At 33.4% G+C, this 22,754-nt stretch overlaps 1 protein-coding gene across 5 annotated transcripts in view; it reads left to right on the forward strand.

Moving 5' to 3' along the window:
* Positions 1 to 22,754, forward strand: part of KIF6 (kinesin family member 6) — a 156,570-nt gene that overhangs the window by 35,473 nt on the left and 98,343 nt on the right. For all 5 annotated transcript variants that reach the window (XM_074537230.1, XM_074537229.1, XM_074537226.1 and 2 more), the window contains 3 exons: positions 4,798 to 4,941; positions 9,388 to 9,474; positions 12,496 to 12,599. In XM_074537230.1, coding sequence (XP_074393331.1) covers positions 4,798 to 4,941; positions 9,388 to 9,474; positions 12,496 to 12,599 — 335 coding nt within the window. The remainder of the gene's footprint in view (positions 1 to 4,797; positions 4,942 to 9,387; positions 9,475 to 12,495; positions 12,600 to 22,754) is intronic.

Here is a 22,754-nt window from a genome sequence, read left to right on the forward strand (position 1 = left end):
TGAATTGATGTGTCTTCCTTTAAAATAAAATATTTTAATTTAGAGCAAACTTAACAATCAAGCAGTAGGATTATAGTTGGTATAAAGGGTAGTATTTCCAAAATAGTTTTTTTGTTTTCTTTGAAATACTAAAGATATTTACAAGATTTGAGCTATATTTCTCCTAAAAATATTCTGCATAATCTTCTTCCCCTTCCACAGCTGAGATCAGGATGTATCACTGCAAAGAAAGTGTTTGGGCTTTATTTGGTTTAAGCATTGTAATATGGTAAATTATTGGGCTCTTCCCTCATGTGTCATTGTTTTATTCCTCTACCAATTTAAATCTTTGATCTTTTTGCGACAGAAGATATCATTGGTAATGTATTTATGCATTGACTACCATAACTGGATTTACACCAATAGTACTCATGGATGTAGTATAATAATAAGTAAAGAAATAAAATTTTGTTATTGTTATTATTATTGTTGTTTTAGTTATTATTAATCTCCACAAAGCTTTGTCATTCAGCAGTTGTTACTAAAAATATTCACCCTCTTAATAAGGTGTACTAAAATCCCTATTCTTCTTTCACCGTTGCTTTTTGGTTTTCCTCTTTGGAAAAGGCAAATATTGAGCAAATAGATTGCTCCTAACCAACCTCATTAATTAAAAAAATACTTCAGATAGCAGCAGTGAAAGAAAACTTTGGAGATAAAGATTTCTAGTAAAAAGGTTTGTTAATTATGGTGATTATTATTATTATTAATATGTTTTACAATAATTATATAATTATTAAGTTAATTATTGAAATAATTATTTAAATACTATTTTTAAAAAATTAAGGCTTTAATATATATCTCTTTGACCTACCATGATGTTTTATATGAGTGCATGTTTATGATGCTTACCAAGTTAGAGTAAGAAACACTTGACAATGAATGAAATCTCTTTTGTGAATGCACTGATGATTTACAAGTGTCCATTTCAGATCCCACACCTGGAAGAGAAATTAATTTCTTCCTAAAACCAAATATTTAATATTGCTTACACAGTTACCGCATGCACTGTTCCTGTTGCTAGAAATTAATTATTTTGGGAATTCCAATGGACAACACAATACTTTCTCCTAAGGCTTCTCTAAAAATTTTTATGTAGAAACATAGGAGGTCAGTGAGGCTGTCATTTAGGGGGACAATTAAGGAGAATACGGAGAAGAAAAAGGGCTTAGCTCTGAAATTAAAATCTGTACTTTTTGAGTTACATTATAGTACATGTGCTATTTAGTAAAATATGCAGTTGAGGAGGTCATCATTGAACCTGAAAATTTTGTGGGTGTGTATATGTGAAAATTCTTTAAAATAATGGTTAGGAAATATAACAGTTCTACTTGCTGGGAAGAATATTTTTCAGTTTTGTGTTAAGTGTTTTTCTGTTAACAAGAACAAATTTCTTGGATTTCATTTAATTTATAGTCAGAGATACTTCATCTGTCAAAAGAAGAAGCTTAAGGTACAGCAGGTGGCAGTCAGTCATTTACTATCACACTAGATTTTTTCATGCCCCTCATTTGTTTAAATTTTACCTTGAAGAATAATGTCTGCATTTAAATTGTACTCAAGGGAAGTGATGAGTATCAGTGACTCTAAAATGGATGTCTTCAGAATAATACAAATTATACTCAGGATCCCTTCTTATTTATTGTATGATTTTCATGTATTTACCAGGGAAAGATATTATTTTTTCATGCAAATTTTAATTCCTATTTTAGAGAAATACTGTTGGAAATAGGCATGTCGTATTCTGTCTGGGATTGTGTATTAATAGAAATGTTTTCTAATATTGAAAAAAAGACCACCAAAGACAGTAAAAATGTCTTTTTCCCCCCAAATAATTGGGAATTTAACCATTCAATCCTGAACTTGCAGTGAATAATATATTAAAGTCCACAAATGCTTCAAAATTTTATTTTCTTATTAAAATTCTCAAGTCTTTATCTATCTACTGGTGGTCTAGTGTTGATTTATGCCATTTTGAAATACTTTTCACGGTAAAATAGTCATATTAAATGATTTTTATCAAGATGACAATAAGAACACAGTTCTGTGTTACCACTCTTGATCTACTTGTTAAATATCGGCAGCATGTTAAAAAAAGTCTTCAAATAAATCCACTATACTTTTACTCCAAGCAGCCTCTACATCTAGAGAAAAATGAAGATAGTTATTTGTAGCTGATCTGAAATGATAGCAGGAATTTGGAAGTACTTATTAGTATATCTGGGTAGCTTTTTTTGTCTGAGAGATGTAGCAGCGCATTCTGGAATTACAACTGCAATGTAACTGTGCATATGTAGATATTCCCTTAAAATAGAAATATAGAAGATCCTGGACCAGATTTAGAGTTGCAAATTAAGTTGTACTGCCATGTGATTTGACACGATAATGGAATTATTTCCCAAAAAAAAAAAACCCAGGTTACTGTGTTCTCATTGCTTTAATGAATGTGTTTGTTAACTCTCTTTAACACATGTTCCTTTTACAGAATGTTGAAAGATTTTTATCCATTAATGGATGGCTGCTTCCCAAATTTACCAAAGGGTTTTTTTTATAGTTTGTGTGTTTGTTTGTTTGCTTGGGGTTTTTTGTTTTGTTTGTTGGTTGTTTTTTTTTTTTTTCTGCAAAGACCACAGTTTAAACTTCTAAACTCTGCCAGAAATGGGAAGTAGGATGGGAAACAAAAAGAAGACCTCTGAAGCAGGAATATGGCTTCAGAGCATGTGATGCACTAAACAGCAAGATAGAGGTGTACCTGACAGCTGTTTCTGCAAGTGATGCATGCCAAAATGCCCATCTCTTGAGGATTCTCTGAGAACTGGATGGCATGAGATCCTGGTACAAATCTGCTCCTTGCACAAAGGATGTGGATGGAAACCGGGACCCTTGGGCACACTACAGATCATGTCATATTCACTTGCCAGTCTTGCACTTTCTGTTGCGCTAGCAGTGTTTCCACATGTGTCAGTGGAGTTATTTGTGAGTGGCTGTACCTGCTCTGTTTCATATAGGATACAATTTTACAAAATGTGAGAAGAGGTCTGACAGCTACTAGGGCTTAAGGTGGTTTATCCAACCCACTCAAAATGAAGCTTTCTGCTTTAGTGACATTATTAAGCATAAAATTACAACTATTAAAAAAAACCTTTTTATATCTAAAGGATAGTAACACCTTCTTAAATGAGACAATTTTCTCATTTTCGCATTTGGTGCCTCTTAGAGAATCCAGGTTCAGCTTCTGTACAGGTGGTCTTTGTCAATTTGTCAAAGTATTCAGGAGTCTCCTCTTTCTATTCCAGATTACTTGATTGGATTGTGAAGATGTATGTAGATGAAGTTTTACTAATGGGACTTTAGACTAAAATAATTTGTGTTATGAGACTGTCACATGACAATGCAATGGGTTCTGCATCATGATAGCTGGTCACAGCCTTCCAGCGTTAGTGTGGGAGGGTTCAGATTCTAACTGGGCTGCAGACTTCCTGCATGGACTTCAGAAAAAATGAACTTCCCTGTAACAATGTTCCCATTTTTAATGGAAATAACATATAATCTCTCTGGCTCTTTTCTCATCTTGTCTATTCCATTTATGGTGTCTATGTGGCAGAGGCTGAGAATGTGCTTATTAATGTATGTGCTAGACTACTATGAAATTTCTATGCAATATTATAAAGTAACAAAGCTTTAATGTGTTTCTATATAACAAGTTGTAACATATGAGATTTGAAACCCTTGATCCAGGAAGGGGTTTCTAGATTCCTTTACAAGACAGTAATTTTCTTATTATGCATTTGTGTTTCTCAGGGCTGCCAGTGTAAGACTTATAGCTTTAACTTTGTGAAGAACATTTAGAGAAACTAATGCCCCAAAAAAGTCACTACTAAATTTTCTAAAATAGCATTTTTTTAATGTAGTATAAACAAAACATACACTGATATGTAACATTTATTACAGAAAAACCAACTCCTAATCATTTAGGAGAGCTTGCACAACTCATATACAAGATTTTCAGTACAGTGCTTGGCCAGATAACAATTCACATATTTTATATCACAGGACATTGTGGGGTAATCTAGCTTTTTATTTAATAATTAGGTCCCATAATGTAAACAGCTGAGGAGGGAAACTGAGAATAGTAGGTGTACAATTTCCTTTCTGGCCAAGGCATATATATTCTAAACTGAATCATTTCTTTCCAGCAGTACATTGTAATCATGCACCCTTTTATTTGTGCTTTGCTTTCCAAGACATTTTCTCAGAAATAAATATATTGGCCCATGTACAAAGTGCATGTTTTAAGAATGTGTCATTTTTAAAGCATGCTTTAGCAAATATTGAGGAAGTTTTTACTTTAATACTATACATATTTTGTAATTATGACAAAAAAAAGTATGAGGAAGATTTTCATTAAGATCCTGTGTCTTAGGAAAACCTGTGGGTTTGAGTTTATCATGTTCAGTTTCCATGTTGCTGAGAGACTGTAAAACTAGGGCATGATAAAATTTAATGAATTTGGTCTTTCAGGTCCAGCTCCTACAAAGACATATAAAAATACTGAATTTTAACTTGGAATTCTTTCAATAAAGCCAGTGTGTTTGCAGCTAACAGTGGAGTGCATAAGCATCCCAGTTTTGTTGTGTCAAAAGTTCTTGAGCGGATTGGATTTGTTCTTTATATGTTTTATATGTTGGATATGTTCTTTATACATCAAACATTAAGAAACATATAAATTTAAGTATTTTATTTTTGCTATTGTTTCAGGTAATAATTGCCCTTGCAGAGAAAAACCGGTCCCACATTCCTTACCGAAACTCTATGATGACTTCAGTGCTAAGAGACAGCCTGGGAGGAAACTGCATGACTACCATGATAGCAATGCTTGCTATGGACAAAAGAAACATAGATGTATGTTATTTCTATCTTGAACAAAAATCTTGTCACTTCTCTCTAGATCTTACTCTTTTGATTTTTAGTATAGATTAAAATTCAAGTGCGTAAGCTTTTATTCTTATCATTTTGAAAGGATATTTTAATTTTGTTTCTAGGATATAATTTGGAATAGAAATAGATAATCAATGAAAATTGCTTTAGGATAGAAACAAATCCTTTAGAAAAATGTGCTTTTCTCTAAGTAATCTCAAGTCAAGGAGCAGTTGGGATATGACTTGCACCTGGTGATGAGCTACACTTTTTTTCAATTTACTGATTTCCTGTTGAATAAATTTTTGAGTTATAAAAGTACATTTCCACTTAAAACCTTGGCAGAATTTCTGTTAGACTTCTTTGGAGTCCATTATATAGATTATGGTAGACAAATGGAGCGTTCACTCGGAAAGAAAGGGAATTGGGAGGGTAGTTTGGGATTTATGGAAATGTTTCAAATATTTTTTATCCTGTCACCGATTTCCTGAACTGGAATTATGTGTAGTGATGTTTTCTCTTTTTTACAAATAGATCTGTATTCGTTTTTATCAAAGGTCTGTAGTTTTTATCAAAGGGTTCCAGGCAGATGTAATGGGGCTGCATCTGTCTGGAGACTGGTCAGCAATGATATTATTCAAGGTTCAGTTCCAGGGCCAGTTCTGTTCAATTCATTCATCAATGATCTGGATGCAGGAGTTGAATGGCCCACTAGCATGTTTGCTGATGATGCCAAACTGGGAGATGCTGTTGACTCTCTTGAGAGACAGAAGGCCTGGCAGATGGATCTAGATATATTGGAGTATAAGGCTGTGATTATTGGGATGAAATTTAACGAGTTCTGTGTTTATATTGGAGTAATGTCCAACACAAACATAGTTTGAGAGACCAGTGGACAGAAAGTAGCCCTGCAGAAATGGATCCAGGGGTGCTGGTCAGAGGAGCAGTGAGCCCTGGCAATTAAGAAGGCTCCACATGCTGGGACACATGAAACACAGCACAACCAGCATCTCTAAATAGGTGATTATCCTGCTGTCTGCTATTCTCACCTTGAGCACTGTGTGCAGTTCTGAGCCCCACAGGTTAAGAAGGATGTGAAGGTCCTTGAGTGCAGCCAGAGGAAGGCAACAAAGCTGGCTAAAGTCTGGAAAAAATGACCTGTGAGGAGCAGCTGAGGAATTTGGGCTTGTCTAGTTTGGAGCAAAGCAAGCTGAGGGTGACCTCATTCCTCTCTGCATCTTCCTGAGGAAGGAAAGTGGAGAGGGAGGTGTTGAGCTCTTCTCCCTGGTGTCCAGTGATGGATTGTGTGGGTATGGTTCAAAGGTATGCCAGGGGACGTTCAGAATGGACATTAGGAAGCATTTCTTTGAGAGAATTGTTAAACACTGGACCAGGCTGGAGAGCTGGTTGGTGTCCCAAGCCTGTCAGCGTTTAAGTGTTTGGACAATGCCCTTAACAATGTGCTTTAACTTGGTCAGGCAGTTGGACAAGCTGATCATTGTAGGTCTCTTCCAACTGAAATAGTCTAGTCTATTTTATTCTAAAACATGTAGCAATGTGAGTACATAGAACACTGCTCAAAGCCATTTATAATCAGTTTATTCCCTGATTTTCCTAACATAAAAGCATTCTAATATGACTAAACAAGAAAAGAAAAACTATTTAGTCTAAGACTGTTTTCTGAAATACAGTGGAAAATATTATACTCAAACTGTACTTCATTTAGTTATAGACTTTTCCTTTAGAAAAGTGGACTTTGCTGTTAAATGAAGACATATTGCTCAGACTTGCTAACATAGTTATGCAAACATATTGTCTGGTTACAGAGAAAGTTGGGGAAGTTTGTTAATTTTATTTTAAGCTCTGTGAGATCAGAAGTCTTTCATATATTAATTCATCAGGTGTATCTCGCATTGTGTTCTAGATTTCTATTTTGGAAATATTTAGATCGAGCAATTATCAAGAACGAGCTATTAAAATTTTCTTGTTTTAATATAAATATATATATAAATATATATTTAATATATTTATAATTAATATATGTTCATGTATAAATATAATTATTATATAAATATATATATTTAATTATTATATATATAAAATGATCTTGCTTTAATATATACTATTTACATCACAGATCTTATTCTTTGGTCCTCCCAAAAATAAAATAAAACAAAACAAAACAAAAACCTCAAAAAACAAAACAAAACCCAACAACAAACCAAACAAAAACAAACAAACAAAAAAAAAACCCCAACAAAACAACAAAATCCCTTCCTTGCTCCCCAAAATCTGGAATTTCCAAATAATAAAGGAGGATGATAAGCTAATATGTCCAAATAATATAAAAAGATTGTAAGTTGCTAATTATCAGAAGATGTCAGAATTAGAACAGGTGCATGAGTCATTATCTATGTTAGGGCTGCATGTTGGTTTGTTTTTTCCATTGGGTGTTCATTTCACTCACAAACAAGGCACAAGATAGAACTATCTGCAGTATGAATTGAAGTTGAAGTTGTATAATAAAAGCCACTTTCTGAAGGACCTAGTGTTCTTCTTGTAATGAAAGTAATGAAGCAGAAAATTCAGAGTAAGAAAGGGTACTCATATGAAGAGGACAAATAGATTATTACCCCATAGAACTGGATTATATTCCTTCTTCTACCAATGAGTTTACAGAATTTCTTAAGTCACTGCATTAAATTTTTTTGGAGGGCTTGGATGAAGATGTTGATTCTGATTTGTAGATACATTATTCAATATAACTGTAGCTGAAGCAGAATGGAAGCTGTTTTGAACAGCAGATCATAAAATTACAACAACTGAGTATAATTTTTGATACTTTTGACTTCAGTTTCCATTCTCTTAAATGTAATCATTCCACACACTTGCAGAAAATGTTAATTGACTAATCCTTGTAAAGCCCTGAGGTGTTGTGATGATAAGCTTGACATAAAAATGATTGTGAAATTAGATGTCTGACTTGATTAGCATTTTGATGGCATAGAATGAACAAATTGTAAGCTATCATATTGAACATTGAGAACTGAATTGGTTACCTACTCATTAATTTAACATGTGCTGCACACTAAACAGGGTGAAGAGATTTAGTGGAAATGTATGTATATGTACTGTACATGTAACTGTACTTACTATATGTATAGAACTTAATTAAAATAACATCAGCTGATCATCATTGCAAAGGAGCAGCAGAGGCAGATATAAAGTCCAAGTAATACAGTGTGCAACTCTATGCATTGTAAGGCCTTCCTTTCCTTTGATTCTCTGTGTATATATTGTGTCTTTAGCAAGAATCATCTTTCCTCATATAACCCTTATTCAGGGTTCCAAACCAGAACCTCCAAGCACTTAAAAAACAGAAGCTGTGTAGAAAAAGGTGTATGAACATAACACTTAAACTGGTGTTTTCCTATATTGAAGGACTGAAAACTGCAGAATTACTTACATTCTGAAAATCAATTCTGTTACAGTAGTGAATTAATTTAGGGGCTAAAAATTTTTTTTTAAATGCAGGCTGCCACATCTGATAAGGGTTTATCATACAGTTCTTCAAGGATCATTTGAATTTCTGAGACTACTGGCTAGTATTCTATGTTTTATTACTTGACTGAACTGGATACAGATGCTGAGGTTTTTTTCATTAAATATGTATGTCATATAGCAGGGTCTGGGATTTAAATATCAGCTGATCTGGAATGTGAGAACAATACTTACCAGCATCTTTGATTTCTCCCTGTGTGCTACATGGGAGTACACAATGGCTGTCACAGAATTAATTTCCCCAACCAACTCAGTCTTGTATCTTTTTTTTTCCTGCCTTTCAGTCCTGCTGATGCCTGTCTAAGCTCATCAGACAGGTTTTTGTCTGGTATCACAGTTCCCCTGTATGCTTCCCAGTTTCAAGTCTCCTAGCTTGTTTCTCAGTTTTCCTGGATTTCCACTATTCTTCCCTCCATTTTTTTCCCCAGCTTCTTTTACCTAAATGACCTAGTCCCCTTTTCACCAAAAAACCAATCAACAAACCAAAACCAAAACAAACAACAAAACCATAACTTTTATTAGCTTTCTCTTTTTCTCGTCATTCAAAGGTTATTGCCTTCTGTGTAGCATGGCTTTGTTATCCTATAGTTCCAGCGGGGACTTACCTGAATCACAGTTGGTCAGGGTATAAACTGTATCAGTAAAATATGTTCTATGATTTAACAGTTTTATGTGCTCCTGTTATTAATATGCTAACCTAATTTCCCTTCATATTATGATTTTGGAATAGAAAATGATAGAATATATCTGTAACATACTCAAAAAATGGAAATGTAGTTTAATGGCTTCGTTAGCAGTCTGGCTACTTACCTGGTGCAAAGGTAATTGGAATTTTCTCTTCTCTCTCATTTTTTTAAATTTCTCTTCCAGGAATCTATATCAACCTGCAGATTTGCACAGCGAGTTGCTCTTATTAAGAATGAAGCAGTTCTTAATGAAGAAATTGACCCCAGATTGGTGAGAACTGTCTGGGCACAGAGGGAAGGAGTTTGCCTGACTTAAGTTTTATTAATCAATAGCATTCAAATTGATGTTGGGGATTTTATACTGAAAAGTGCCATTAAATTGTTTTCCGATGCAAGCTCCAACTTTTTTCTTTAAAATAACTGCCACTTTAACTTTTTTTCTTTTGGACACAATTATAATTAAGTGGATCTTTATCAAATCAAAGGCTTTCTCAACTCTTAAAGCATCTGAGGAGAAATGGTCACTTTCATTTTCATTTTAGTGTTGTTTTTTTTAGTGTGATAATTCCTAAATCATAATCACAGACCATTGGATGGTTCTAAAACTCTAAGAACATATCAATTAGCTTGCTAATCACTTGATGAAGGCACACAACTGCACTGAAACAATTTGTGTATTAAAAAGCTGAAAAATATACCAAGCCCTTCATTGAAATTGATTCAAGGAACATTTTAGATGGGAACAAAGGACTTTGTGAAGTTACCATTAAGAAAAAAAGAGGGAAACAAGCAAAGGAGACAGAAATAGCTAATTATGTAACTAATGATTTTATTCATTGTTACTTGATGGTAATTAGCATACTTCAGTTATTGTTAATAACTATGCTTTTATTTTTTTCTTGTCTCTTCTTTTTCACTTTCAAAGGGAATAGATCATCCTTGTCAGGTTTTCAGCTGGTTTCCTTTGTCATTATTATTATTTATTTTATTTTTCCTTGCAAGTAAATTCTAATAGCAATAGTACCACAGAGTTAAAAAAAGGCCAAAAAACCCCAATAAGCATTGCACAACTTCTTAATTTCTATCTGTCTGTTTTCTTTTCTTTTATACATAGACTTTCTAGTAGCAAATCATGCAAAACATTTCTTCCATGGCCACAGAAAGCTTTGATTGAGGTAAAGCATATGCAGGCTCCTGAACATTTACTACATCCTGTGGAGCTATACTCCCCAAGTTTGGAATGTCTTGCTCTGCAGGATCATTTAGCAAGTGAAGCAAAAGTGGACACATGAGAGTTAGAAAACCATCCCCTCTTGTGGAAAAAGCAGGGGAACACGAGTACCTTGGATTTATATGGCCCTGTGCTCATTGTGGAATTTGTTGCCCATCTTAAGTGTATTCCCAGGGTGCAACTCTATTATTCAAAGTGCTGGACTTAAGATCTTTTTCATAAAAATTAATTTTTATTGTAATAAGATAACATTAATTTTATGAAAAATCAAAACACAATTTATTGTCAGTATCTATCATCTGTGAGTCGAATGCATGCTTTATAAAAGGTGTTCACAATACCTCTTGGTGGATCTGAGTTAAGTCAGATTATTGTGTAAACTTTATTCTTCATAATGGAGAATTCCTGACTTTTTATCTTAATGAGAAAATGAATTTGTACCTGTTATACTTTTAAGTGACTCATCTTTGAACCTCTCTCACTCATGGCTAAAGGACATAATTTAAACTGAAAATTGACGTCTTGAATTAAACCTCATCTCTTCTGGTGTTCATGTAAAAATAGAAATGAAGTTATTTGCCTTCTGTAGATTTTTGTTTGTCTTAATAAGACTTGAAAATGAGTCTTCTATCCATATCCTGAAATTGGGATTTCTGTTGTTGTGAGATTGAAGTTTATCATCCTAATAAATTTGAACATTGAACAGAGATCTTACTGTGATTCAGCTGTTTTAATTTTCTTGACTCACCAGCTGGCACAAACTATATCAGAGTGTGGCACCAAAATGGGGCAACGTAAAATTAGGGTAAAATGTTTGGCCTGCAACATTCTCTAAGTGTTCTTGCAGCTTCTCTAATTAACAGTCATAATTTTAATAGGCTATTAAATAAAATATTTTAGACTTTCATACTTCATTCTAAAAACAACCCTATACACTGTAGGTTTAGAGTTAAAAGAAGTAATCATATGCACATTTAAAATAATTGAGTTTTCAAAGTAAAATCTTAGGAAGTTATGATTTAACCATTAAAAGAAATAGAAATGTTTGAAGGAGTTTTAACATCCAGCGAAAATATGTGTCATTGATTTCAACAATCTCGTCACTGGAAAGTGCATGCAATCAAAATGATTAATTTTCCTTTAAAACATTCTTCTCTTGGAAAGTTATTTTGCACATGGAATCAGTGTATGCAAATCCACCTAAAAATACCACTGGCCTACTGATACATTTGAGCCATATAAAGAGAGACTTCATTAAATAATCAACCATTAAGTGTCCAAGAATGCACTCATTCATGTCTTAGACTTAGGTATATGCGCATTGTAGAATTTGGCTTTGAGAGTTTAATGATTAGTAAAATTTGGTTTTATGCAGGCATTTATTCCCAAAGTACAGATTCTGACAATGACTTCCTAGAATTTAAAAATCTAGTTAAGTTTTCCATGTAATGTTATCACATTACTATTCATTAATACCATTTAATTTCATTATGTTGCTTCGTGCCATCAGTTTGTTGTTAGCAACTGATGCATCCTACAAGTATAGCATGCAATAATTTTAATAATAGCAAAATGTCACATGAAAAAGAAAAAAAGGTAAGATTAAAATTATGATATTGCTTGGAAATTTCTGTTTCTATAAGAGAAAGCAAAAAAATTGCTCTTGTTGTATAGTTGTCCTTACTCTAACAAAAGTGTCAGTTCTTAAATGTGTTTTCATTATTACGAGGCAAAACTAATGAGTCAGAAAAACTCCTTTTTTTTATTCCTATGTCAAATAATATTTCTCTTTTGCAAAATATCTTTTGAGCTCTTTCTGTACAGCCAAGTCTTCTAACACAAGAATTTACTGAATTTGGAAGACTTTTCTTGGGTTTATAAATGGAAAAAGAGGGAAAAAATGCTTGGTGTATTTAAGGTATTTTGACAGTTTTTAAAAAAGACATCTTGTTTAAAAAAAGAGAAAACTAAAGTATATTTACCTAAACTAGACCTTCTACTGAAAAAATCATTAACTATTAATTTGTTAGTGATGCTGGGTTTATGTCTTGCTGTTTGTAGATGATTATCCAGCTGAAAAAGGAGATCCAGGATTTGAAAGATGAGTTGGCACTGGTGACTGGCAAGCGAAGAACATCAGAGCTTTCCCAAGAAGAGCTACTTCAGTAATGTCTTACATTGTTCTCATTTTCTTCTTTTATTATTATACTTTTCATCAGTTTCTTTATTGGCATAAATATTTAAATTCATCTCAGAGTTTTAAGCTTCCTTGAGTGAATAATAAAGTGGAGTTAGGTGCCAGTTTAGAATGGCAGATTTCCATGAAAAGCTCTGTGAGGCTGCTGGCTCATGTTTTTGCAGCCTCAGCATCGAGGAAGTGAAGTAAACGCAAAGGATGGGAATGCCTGTCAAATGCCAGGCAAAAAGAAGTGTTGTATAATAGGGCAGAATGAAAAACAGTCTCTCTCAAAACTGGATGTGCAATCTGAGTAGATTTCAAAAAATATTCTTGTGCTAAGATGTATCCTGCTGCAGCATTAGTTTGATATAAACCAAAAGAAATCTCACATTTCGGATCCACGATTAGTCAGTGTCTTGAAAGCCAAATATTCTTTTTTTTTTTAAGCTGAACATTCTGTTGAAATATACTATTAATTCATGTAAATATTGTAACATTCTGTAGCTTTTGGTAACAGATCAGTACAGCATATAGAAACTTTCTAAATATGATGTTTTTACTCAGGTCTAAATGTTCACAATAACTGAATTCAATTTCTAGGCTTGAAAAATTGATTCTGTAGTATGGACCTATTTAATTACTGTACCTGAAGTCTATAAAGAAAGAACTACCTAATTTTGTTTGATTAGGATGTTAACAGTAACAAAATTGAAGCTGTAGGAATATTTAGTCTTTAATTTCTCAAGGGTCTGCTCCAGAAGACAACTGCCAGTGCTAGCAATTTCCCCTGACACATACGAGAGTCTGGAGACATGAGGACAAGCTGCTACCTTGAACCTTGAATTTCTCATGTAGATTGTTCTCATTATTGATCATTTACATCAGCAGTTATCAGTATATTCTCCTAACCAGAAATGTCCCAGCAGGTCCTATGGAGTTTATATGTATTTATCATCTGCCCAAACATGAGTATCAAATGCACAAATAACATTGCAGAGTAACATGAGATGTGACCTAGACTAGCCATAGAAAGAAAAGCATCTTTCTTTTTCATTATATGTGGAATTAAATGCCCTTATTAGTTAGCTTCTTTTTACCCTGGCAGAAGGGTAAAAATAAACCTTTTTAATCTTCAAAAGATGACAGACTTTCAGTGATTTTATTGAGACATACTTAAATAATTTATGTTAGTTTAAATAAGTGCTTTCATAGCATAATTGTAAAAATCTGTCACATTAATTTTCCACTGTGATCTTGTTTGCTGCTTACTTTGTATAGAGAAACTTGGGTTTTGAAAATCATATGAGTTTTCTAAGACCACAGTCACAAATCTTATTTGCTAAGATTTTTTATCTTTTTGCCATGGAAATGGCAGTCTTATAAATAGGAATAGGTTATAAATAGTAATGGATTAATGGTTTATTAAATTTAGCATTATGATTATGCAAAGGAAAAGTAGGAATGTACCATCTGCATAAAATTGCACTGTAACAGACCTCTGGGAGGCCTGATTTCAGAATTGTGACTAAAAAGCATATTAGTTTTATGTTTTTCCTTTTTATCTATGTAGCACAATATATAGTGCATTACGCTATCAGAAAAGGTTTCTTCTAGGCTCATAACAAGGAATTTTGCATCCCATTGCTCCAGAAAGAAGCAGGGTGCAGCCTTTTATGAGTTTCTACCTGTATTAAGTCGCGCAATGAGAAATAACTTTCAAGGACCTCAGCTGCGCTAGGTCAATGCAAAATTTTAAGGTTTCTAAATTTATCATTTCTTTATATTTATTTAGGGTCATGTAGCACATGTATTCATTGTTTCAAAATTAAGTTCTTTCTTGGAACAAATGCTGTGGAATTAAAATATGGAGCAGCAGTTAAGTACTGCTGACTGGGATATAATAATTTTCCTGAGGATCAATACTAAACAAGAAGGGCCTCAAACAATTAACCTCATCAATCATCAGTGCCATATAATAACATTTTTCAGGGATTGTTTTCTTAATATGTTTTTAAGTGAAAAAAAGGAAAATTGGATATATAGAGTTGTTCAAACAGACAGGCAAGGAGAGTGTTAGAGAATTACTGTCACATACATGAGTCAGACTGGCTTGTTGGTATTTGGGCTGCAGTTGAATGGAATGCTGAAAGCTAAGTCAATCTTTTCTAGAACAATTCAAGGGAAGGAAAATACCAAATGTCAGTGTTTATGAGTTTTGCATTTGTCTGTGTTCATGCAAACAGAGTGCAGATAAACAGCTGATGCAGCTCAAACACCCAAATGAAAATATAATGAAATGATAGTATAAAAAGCCATTACTTCAATGAAAGTATCTTTTTGTGGTTTTGAACATTTATGCTTTTTGAGCTTACTTTCATATGGCAATAACATTTGTGACCATGCTGATTTACATGTCTGAGCTTGAGGTCCATAAATGTTCTGAGCATTTATGACAATCAGCAGATAGAATCTAAATGTTCTGTCTCCAGTTAGAGTCTATCAACACATAACAGCAAATCTCCATGACAGTTCTGTTTATTGGGACTGGCCATCTGAGCTTGGAGCTGCTCATTATCTGGAGAGTTTGTACACATTAAAGAATAAATATACAAGTGAGTAGTCCAAACAGAACTATGGACCTGGATGATGGCTGATAAAATCATGATTGACTATTACTGGAAAATGTCTATGTTGGGATTTACATCTGGTTTTGCATCTATAATGAAACCTAAATAATATTATTTATCAGGAGCCATACAGATCAGTTTGTTATGACAGGGAGAAGAAGAAAAGAAACATTGTAAAGGTGATAATGCAACATACTCTGTTGTGCTTTATTTCAAGTGGCCACCCAAGAATGATTTTAAAGCACTAGTATTGCAGGGAATTATTTTATTATTATTGTTTTTATTGTTGATGTTTTTCTTTAATGTCAGAGAGGAAACTGTAATTAAGGTCATTATGGATTTCAAATCCCACTTAGACATTTTTGCTGAGTTAAAATATCTTCTGTTTAAACTTAAATAAACTATATCTCATTGTGTGTGTGTATATATCTATGTAAATAATTCAAGTTTATATAGTTATTTGCCAAATTCTTAGACTTTGACTGAAGTCTAATTGTGGTTAATTTTATTGCAAATACCTGACTAGTAAGGAGAACTGTTACAAAGGATAGTCTTATAAAAAATGGATATGTTTTAATACTTTTTTTGATTCATCATATGTATTTTAACAGAGATCACAGCAAAACTAATCTGCGGAGACTATTCTGATCCTGGGTTGGTTTTTTTTAATTCTTTGATGCTGAGCACTGATGGTCAAAGGTACAAAACATGTCAGTGAGAAACTCCATGCACTGAGTACACATTTATTGTTTTTGTCCCACACAATACTTTATCTCAGGCACTTTTCAGTAGAAGACAGATGCCAAAATGAAACCAAGCCCAGTAGTATGTGTGTAGATCCAATATTTTTTAGTCTAACACAATGCTTATGGTATTGTATAGGTTTTTTTGCTCTCTACATATGTTGCAGGAATTAGGTGTTAGTGATTACCCAGGAAACAAGTGTTAATAATAGGTGAAAATGATATTTTGTATATTTCTTGACTTACTAAGTCAAGAAATGCTGAACATTTCTCATAACAATGAGCTTCATTCTACTTGTTTACATTCAGAGCATTCCAAAGGAAATTGATGGGCTACTCAATGCAGTTGGAATTGCTAAATATTTGCAGGTAGCCTATGAATAAGCTGATTTTCATTCTTTATTGTTTTTTCCCTCAAAAATCAAAATTCTTCAGGGATTTATTTTAATTTTTTTTTCATTTAATGGAAGGAAAAAATCTGTCAAATAGGCTTTCCTCATAATTGCTACAATGTCACGCTACTATTCACTAACTTTAAAACAAAATGGAAAACTAATGCTCTTGACTTTTGGAAATGGTAAAGTATAATATGATGCACCTTATCAATTGTGTGACTAAAGCTACAGCTCTCTGGAATTCAGAATTCTGTGTTAAATGGTGAGCACTTGCATTACTGTGTCATATTTTTCATTTGATTAGTTTGTTCTCATAAATGTTAAACATAAATCAATTCTTCTGCTCTCATTTTGTTTATCTAAAAAGCAAAGCTTAAAAATTTCAGCTAGACTACATAAGTGGTTCAGAATGTACTTCATAAAATGCTTCCAAAATCTGAATTGCTTGCTTTGGATCTTGTCTTCTATTTCCTCAGCAGTAAAAGGCTGATCTAAATATTTCTTTGAGCTGAAGAATTAGTTTCATATTTAAGGGGAAAAATGTAGAAAAGGAGCTCTTTGAACTATTTTTAAAAAGTAGAAAATAACATCCTACATCCCAAATACAAGGAAATTGTACTCTTTCAGGTTTCAGCATTATGGTTTAGAATAAAATTAAATTATCTTCAAATGATTTTTTTTGTGAGTAATATGCCAAAAGTAAAAGGGAAAGTCCTGTTTGAATAATTTGCAATTTATTTTAATAATATAAATGAGCTCACTAGCAATTTTCAGTATGTGCCCAGAAAGTCAGGATTTCAAATCAATGTCTTATGTTCCAGAGAACCCACGCTTCCAGAGTTTTGCCAGCTGGAAATCTCTGAGAACAGGCCCGGAAGTACTGGGCTTAGCGCTTTAATTTATTAATAACTTTACCTTATTTCTTTGAGATACATATGTTATTACAGACACTTCTATTTTTTACTTCAACAGTCATATATATTGTTCATGTTACTCAAGTCCTGGAGATCTCATTACTTCTGTCTTACATTTGTTCTGTTTCAACATAGTGACATCTGTATGCTATCATAGTATTAACAATATTGCACTGTTGTACAATATAGACCTTTAACAGTTACTCAGTTAAGCTCTTGAACAAATGGCTTCTTTTACAAAGCTGAGCAAATGTTCTTATTTGCTGATGTCAGTGTTCAATTTCATTTGCAAGGTGGAAGAAATAAAGACATATCACCTTGCCTTTTGGCAACACACTTTTGCAGACTATAGATGTAGAAGTTAGCAGATTGACCAACATGAACTGTGTAGGCAGTATTCAAGAGAAAACAAGCTACCTTAGCTATAAAGTAGTCTTAAGATGTCTCATGTTAACTCAGATTCCTAATGCATGCAGCTAAGCTATGTGCTTAAATTGTAAATAATTTTCTGTGATCCTGCTTTTTGTTCCAAGGCCCCTGAAAGAAGGGGAAAAAAATCTTATTTAAACTGATCACTTTTTACATTGAAACTATTCAGAGACAATAAACTGTAAAGTTCTTTTCAAAGGATAGCAAGTTTGTTTCAGCATGGGGGTGGGAGGGAAGTAGATGATGGACTGTGTCCTGCTTTTTAGTGTTCAAAATTATACCAGTCATCTAATGTTATATGGTTTCAACAGTAATAGTGTAATAAACACATTAATGAGTTGTATGGAGAAAACATAACATAGCTTCCATTGATTATTTATATGTTTGAAAAAATCTTGGAGCAAATTTTCAAGTATATATGACCAAATGTGATCATAGAAGCTTTTGGAATCTCACTGAAATTCACTGAATATTTGGTCATGTGCATTCTTCTGAAGGTACCACTAAATATCTGTTTGCATATTTTGGAACTTTGAATACTTTTTGGTAGTGTTTTTCTTTTGAGTTTGTAAGTAATAGCCTGTAAGTGATACTTTACAGAGTTTTTTAACTACTTCTGTCTTCTAAACTGTAAGATTATCTTGGTGTTCATCCATATGAGTACTTTTGGCTTCTTTGAATTTCTATTATGCTTGTCCTATGTAATTTCATTTTATTTCAAGTTCTTCCTACTTTGTGGATATTTTGATTTTTTAAAATTTTGATTAAAAAAAGGTTGGTTTTCTCTTGCTACTTTTATATATACTCCAGTGATTAGAACATAACTACTGTTATGGCCACAATTATTAGCTGGCAGTGAGTAGCATTCCTTTCTGTATGCGCTTTTGGATTGTTTTTATAAAGTGCTGTTGAAGAAGGAAATCATCTACTCAGCAAGCTACTTGACATGTTTCTTCTCTGAAAAAAAAAAAATTTGCATGTGTAGAATTAAAGGCAGTAGGCACCTTTTTCTCTCATAAACCAGCCTTGGTCTTTTGATTGTCCAGTCCAAACTACCCCTTTTCTTACTGATACAAAGATTTAGAGCTGTGTGCATTTCATCATTGAAATGAATGCTTTTCAACTGTGTAGAAACTCGTCTTACATCTGTTTGCCACATGGTAGCCCTCTAATTCAGAAGAATCTCCTATAATATGTAGTTGTTAGAGCACTATATAGATATTTTTCAAAACTGTGTAAATCTTCCAGTCTGCAGAAGCGTAAGACACTCAAAGGCTTACTGCTCTTACTTACTACCCTGGTCTAAGACTGAACCAAATCAATGCAGCCTATACCAGGGCTATGATAATAGAACTATTCTATGAAATATCAACTGAAGTAATTGTACAAAGGCTTATTTAACTGCTTTCACTATTTACATGAATTATTATTATTTCACCCAGGAGTTAGCACACTTTTGTTAAATGAGGGGTTAAGCAGTAATTTCTGGACACAGCATACAGAATTATCCTCTATATATGTCAGTTAAGCTGTCATATGTACTACCTGTCAGCAATGTATACCAGCTCTTCTCTGGGCAAGCTGGGTGTATTCTGTGTACTTTTACCTTCTGTCATTTCATTCACAACTATGCCTGGAAATACCTTTCCTTTTTTCCCTATCTCACATAGCATTATTCATAGAATCCACTACTTTGAATCTCCATGGTCTTCCCATGCTGATGCACACTTGAAGCTGATTTAGATTCAAGTTAGCTGTTCTTAAATGTAATAGTCATTCTTCTTCCACTGTCATGCATGTTTTAGATCAATGAATTCGTAAAACTTTTAGAGATGTGGCATTCCTAATTAAACAATATAGACATTATTATTAAACTTTAAAATAATTTTTGGAATTAATATATTTTAAAACAAATTGATACCAATTATGTTACCAATAGGAAAACTATTGCAAAGTCAAGGTAAACAAACTTGTTTAATTGAAATGAACTCTCTAATTGCCACAAGTTCTTCATTAGCTGCCTTGTTAGCAGCCTAGTTTTCATAAACTTAGATTTTTGCTCATGACAGAGTTCACAACTGACACACAAAATTAATTGTTATTTAAGTGGACTTAATTTTGATACATAACATACAGTGTCAGTGATCAGGGGTTAAAAGGCAAGTTCTCTCAGGAATGAATCATGGCACATAAAGCAAGGTCAAAACAAGTCCTTCCAAATCTGTGTTTTGAGACTATGCATCCTGCAAGCTATTGAGAGCTCCAGACTTTAAAAACTTACTCCGTTGGCTGGAAGTGCTTTTCTGATGCATTTCAGCTGTGTAATTTGCACCCTGGTTCATCCAAACAAGTGACTGATTCAGAAGCAGATTTTTAGAAAAAATATAGGTGCGTGTTATTTAATGAATGGGTAGAAGTGAAATAGTACAGTGCTCAGTTAATCATTCTGAAGTTGTGCTATCAGAAAAATTGCATGGAATCTGAAGTAATGTGGGTAGAAAAGTTTTGTGATTTATGTGCAGTCTAATCAGCAAGCATTCTTCCTTAAAGAAGAATTTCTGAAGGGTGGAAAGTAACAGAAGAGAAATAAAGTTGATAATGTAAAAGCTGTTTCTGAGCTGCAGTGCAGTGTGTGTTTACATTATTCGCAAAAGAAAAGATATAAAGAGGGGAAGGCTCCACTAAGAACTTGGGCCTGATTTACAGTCACTAATGAAAGAGCACTGTTAGTTTAACACGTTTCCATCCCAACTGTTTATGACTGTTCTACTGTGAGTTTTCTTCCAAGCATCAGCACAAGGACTTGTGCTTGACACAGCTTGTGGTTTCACATTTTGTTATCATGATTCAAACCTGCCTGGATCAGCACTGTAATACTTTTCTTTTTGTACTAGGTTAATATGTAAAGGGCCACTATCAAAATTAGTTTTAAATTAATCTTGCAAATCACTTAATACTGTTCCCTTGACATTGACTTTAAAACTTTTGTGCATGTGTCTAATCTTTTGCTCCTATTTGGGGTTTTGTTGTTTGGTTTTGGGTCTTTTTCTGATGAGCACTGAGAAAGAAAGACCCATTCTTTGTTTATTGCTGTTTTTCACAGAAAATTAGTTTTTGTTTCATACTTCCCTGTTCTTCATCCTTCTGAGAATTTCTGTTGGGAAAACTATTCTTTCTGATACAGCAGGGTTCTGGCAATAGTCTTCAGCATACCCTTGCTCTTATTAATGTAAGTTAGGCCTGCTGTTCTCAGGGCAAACATTGCAGTAGAAAAGGAACAGAAATCTATTAAAAATAACCTTGGATGCTCCATTTACTTTAATAACATCAAACCATATTTACTGCTCTGTAGTTTACCTTACAGCATACAAGAGAAAAGAGAAAAAAGGGAGTCACTTTGCATGTCCATGAGTTATGAGACTTCTTCATATGATACTTATTTTCCTGTCATGTAAAATTAACAGTGATTGTCCACATTCCAGTTTTGATTCTGGAATTCTGCATGAAAACATTTTTTAGAGCCTTACTAAGCTAAAACTAATGAAGAATGCAGCATCTGGCTTGCTAATGTTATTAACTACAACAAATGAAAGATTATTAGTTTAATATTTGCTTACACACAAAAATTGACTTTTTAGGATTTCTAAAATATACTTTTAGGTTTGGGGATTTTTTTTTAATACTGGTTTAATACTTTCAATGTAAGTATCTTGTGGCTAGGTACTTCTATTTCAGATAAATGGAGCCTTTTCTGATACAACTCACCAGCATAACAAAATCCCTTCAAATTTAAATAAATTGACCATCTTATGTTGGAAGAGTACCAAATACATATATATATATATATATATATACATATCGCATATTTCCACTGAAGCAGTTAAGTGTAACAAGTAAGCAATTCAGTTATTTTCAATTCAGTGTTTGTACCTAGCTCCATGATTAGGTTTCTATTGAATTTCAGTTAATTAAACAGCTTCCATCATAGTTTATTCCTATCAATCTGGCTTTAAAAGCAGAACAGTGTGAATTCATAGCTATAAGTATTTTTTTTATAAGGGTCTCTCCAGTGTATACAAAATTCTTGATGTTGATCTTCAGATGATAGTACAGAAAGCATTTCTTTATCTGGTTTTCTGCCTCAGTGAGTGATAGGTATTGTTACAAGGTTTTTGGTGTAATTTCATTACTAGGACTTTGTCTTGAATTTTAATCGGGGGACTTTTTTTTGCTATCAATTGATACCTTCCTTGCAAAGCTCATTTTGTAAGTTATAACAGAGAAATAGAATGTCAAAACAGGAATTTATTTCTTCTGTAGTCCATCTTTCATATAACAGGGAGGTCCAGGACTGCTGTAGTGCTGCTCTCCAAAAATACAGTCAAGAAAGGAAAACATAATATCATACTGTAAGCAGGAGGGTTCACATATATTCAATGTTATGGAAAGTGGTTTTGGTATGTTTGTTAGTTGATTTTTTTTCTTCTTGATTTTAGCTGGTTTTCATTATATGCTTGAACCAAAGCATTTAAACATTTTTTCCTTCCCTCTAGTTTATGAGTTACCTTGGCATTCTCAATCATTTTATAGAACCTATGTATATGATTTTTCTAAATTATTTTCCAATTGACTTTTGACAATTTGTGTAACGGGGAAATCAAGGTTCAGCCTGGGTTGTTTTGGGGAGAGGAAAATCTCAGTCACATGCTTAAAAATTTTTCAAACATGATATGTACTCTGTGTCCAGCATGCTCTTTCCTTTGGCAATTTCATTATCAAACCACCCTTCTTTGGGCAGCTTTATTTTATAATTTCTGTTTTGAGAGAACATAAAAATATTGGCCATTATTCTCAGCATAAAAGCATAAGTTAATAAAAGAATTAATTGCTCAGGTCTTTTTGAAAGAAACTCTAGTTCACAGCTCTTACAGAAAACAGGACATACTGACTGACTAGGTGTATGGTCTTAGGACTGAGCCACAATAGATGACTAAAAATACTTTATTTCCTATGCCTTTTTTATTCTACTATGA

The sequence above is a fragment of the Zonotrichia albicollis genome, chromosome 3 (assembly GCF_047830755.1).
Source record: "Zonotrichia albicollis isolate bZonAlb1 chromosome 3, bZonAlb1.hap1, whole genome shotgun sequence".
In the NCBI taxonomy this organism is placed as follows: Eukaryota; Metazoa; Chordata; class Aves; order Passeriformes; family Passerellidae; genus Zonotrichia; species Zonotrichia albicollis.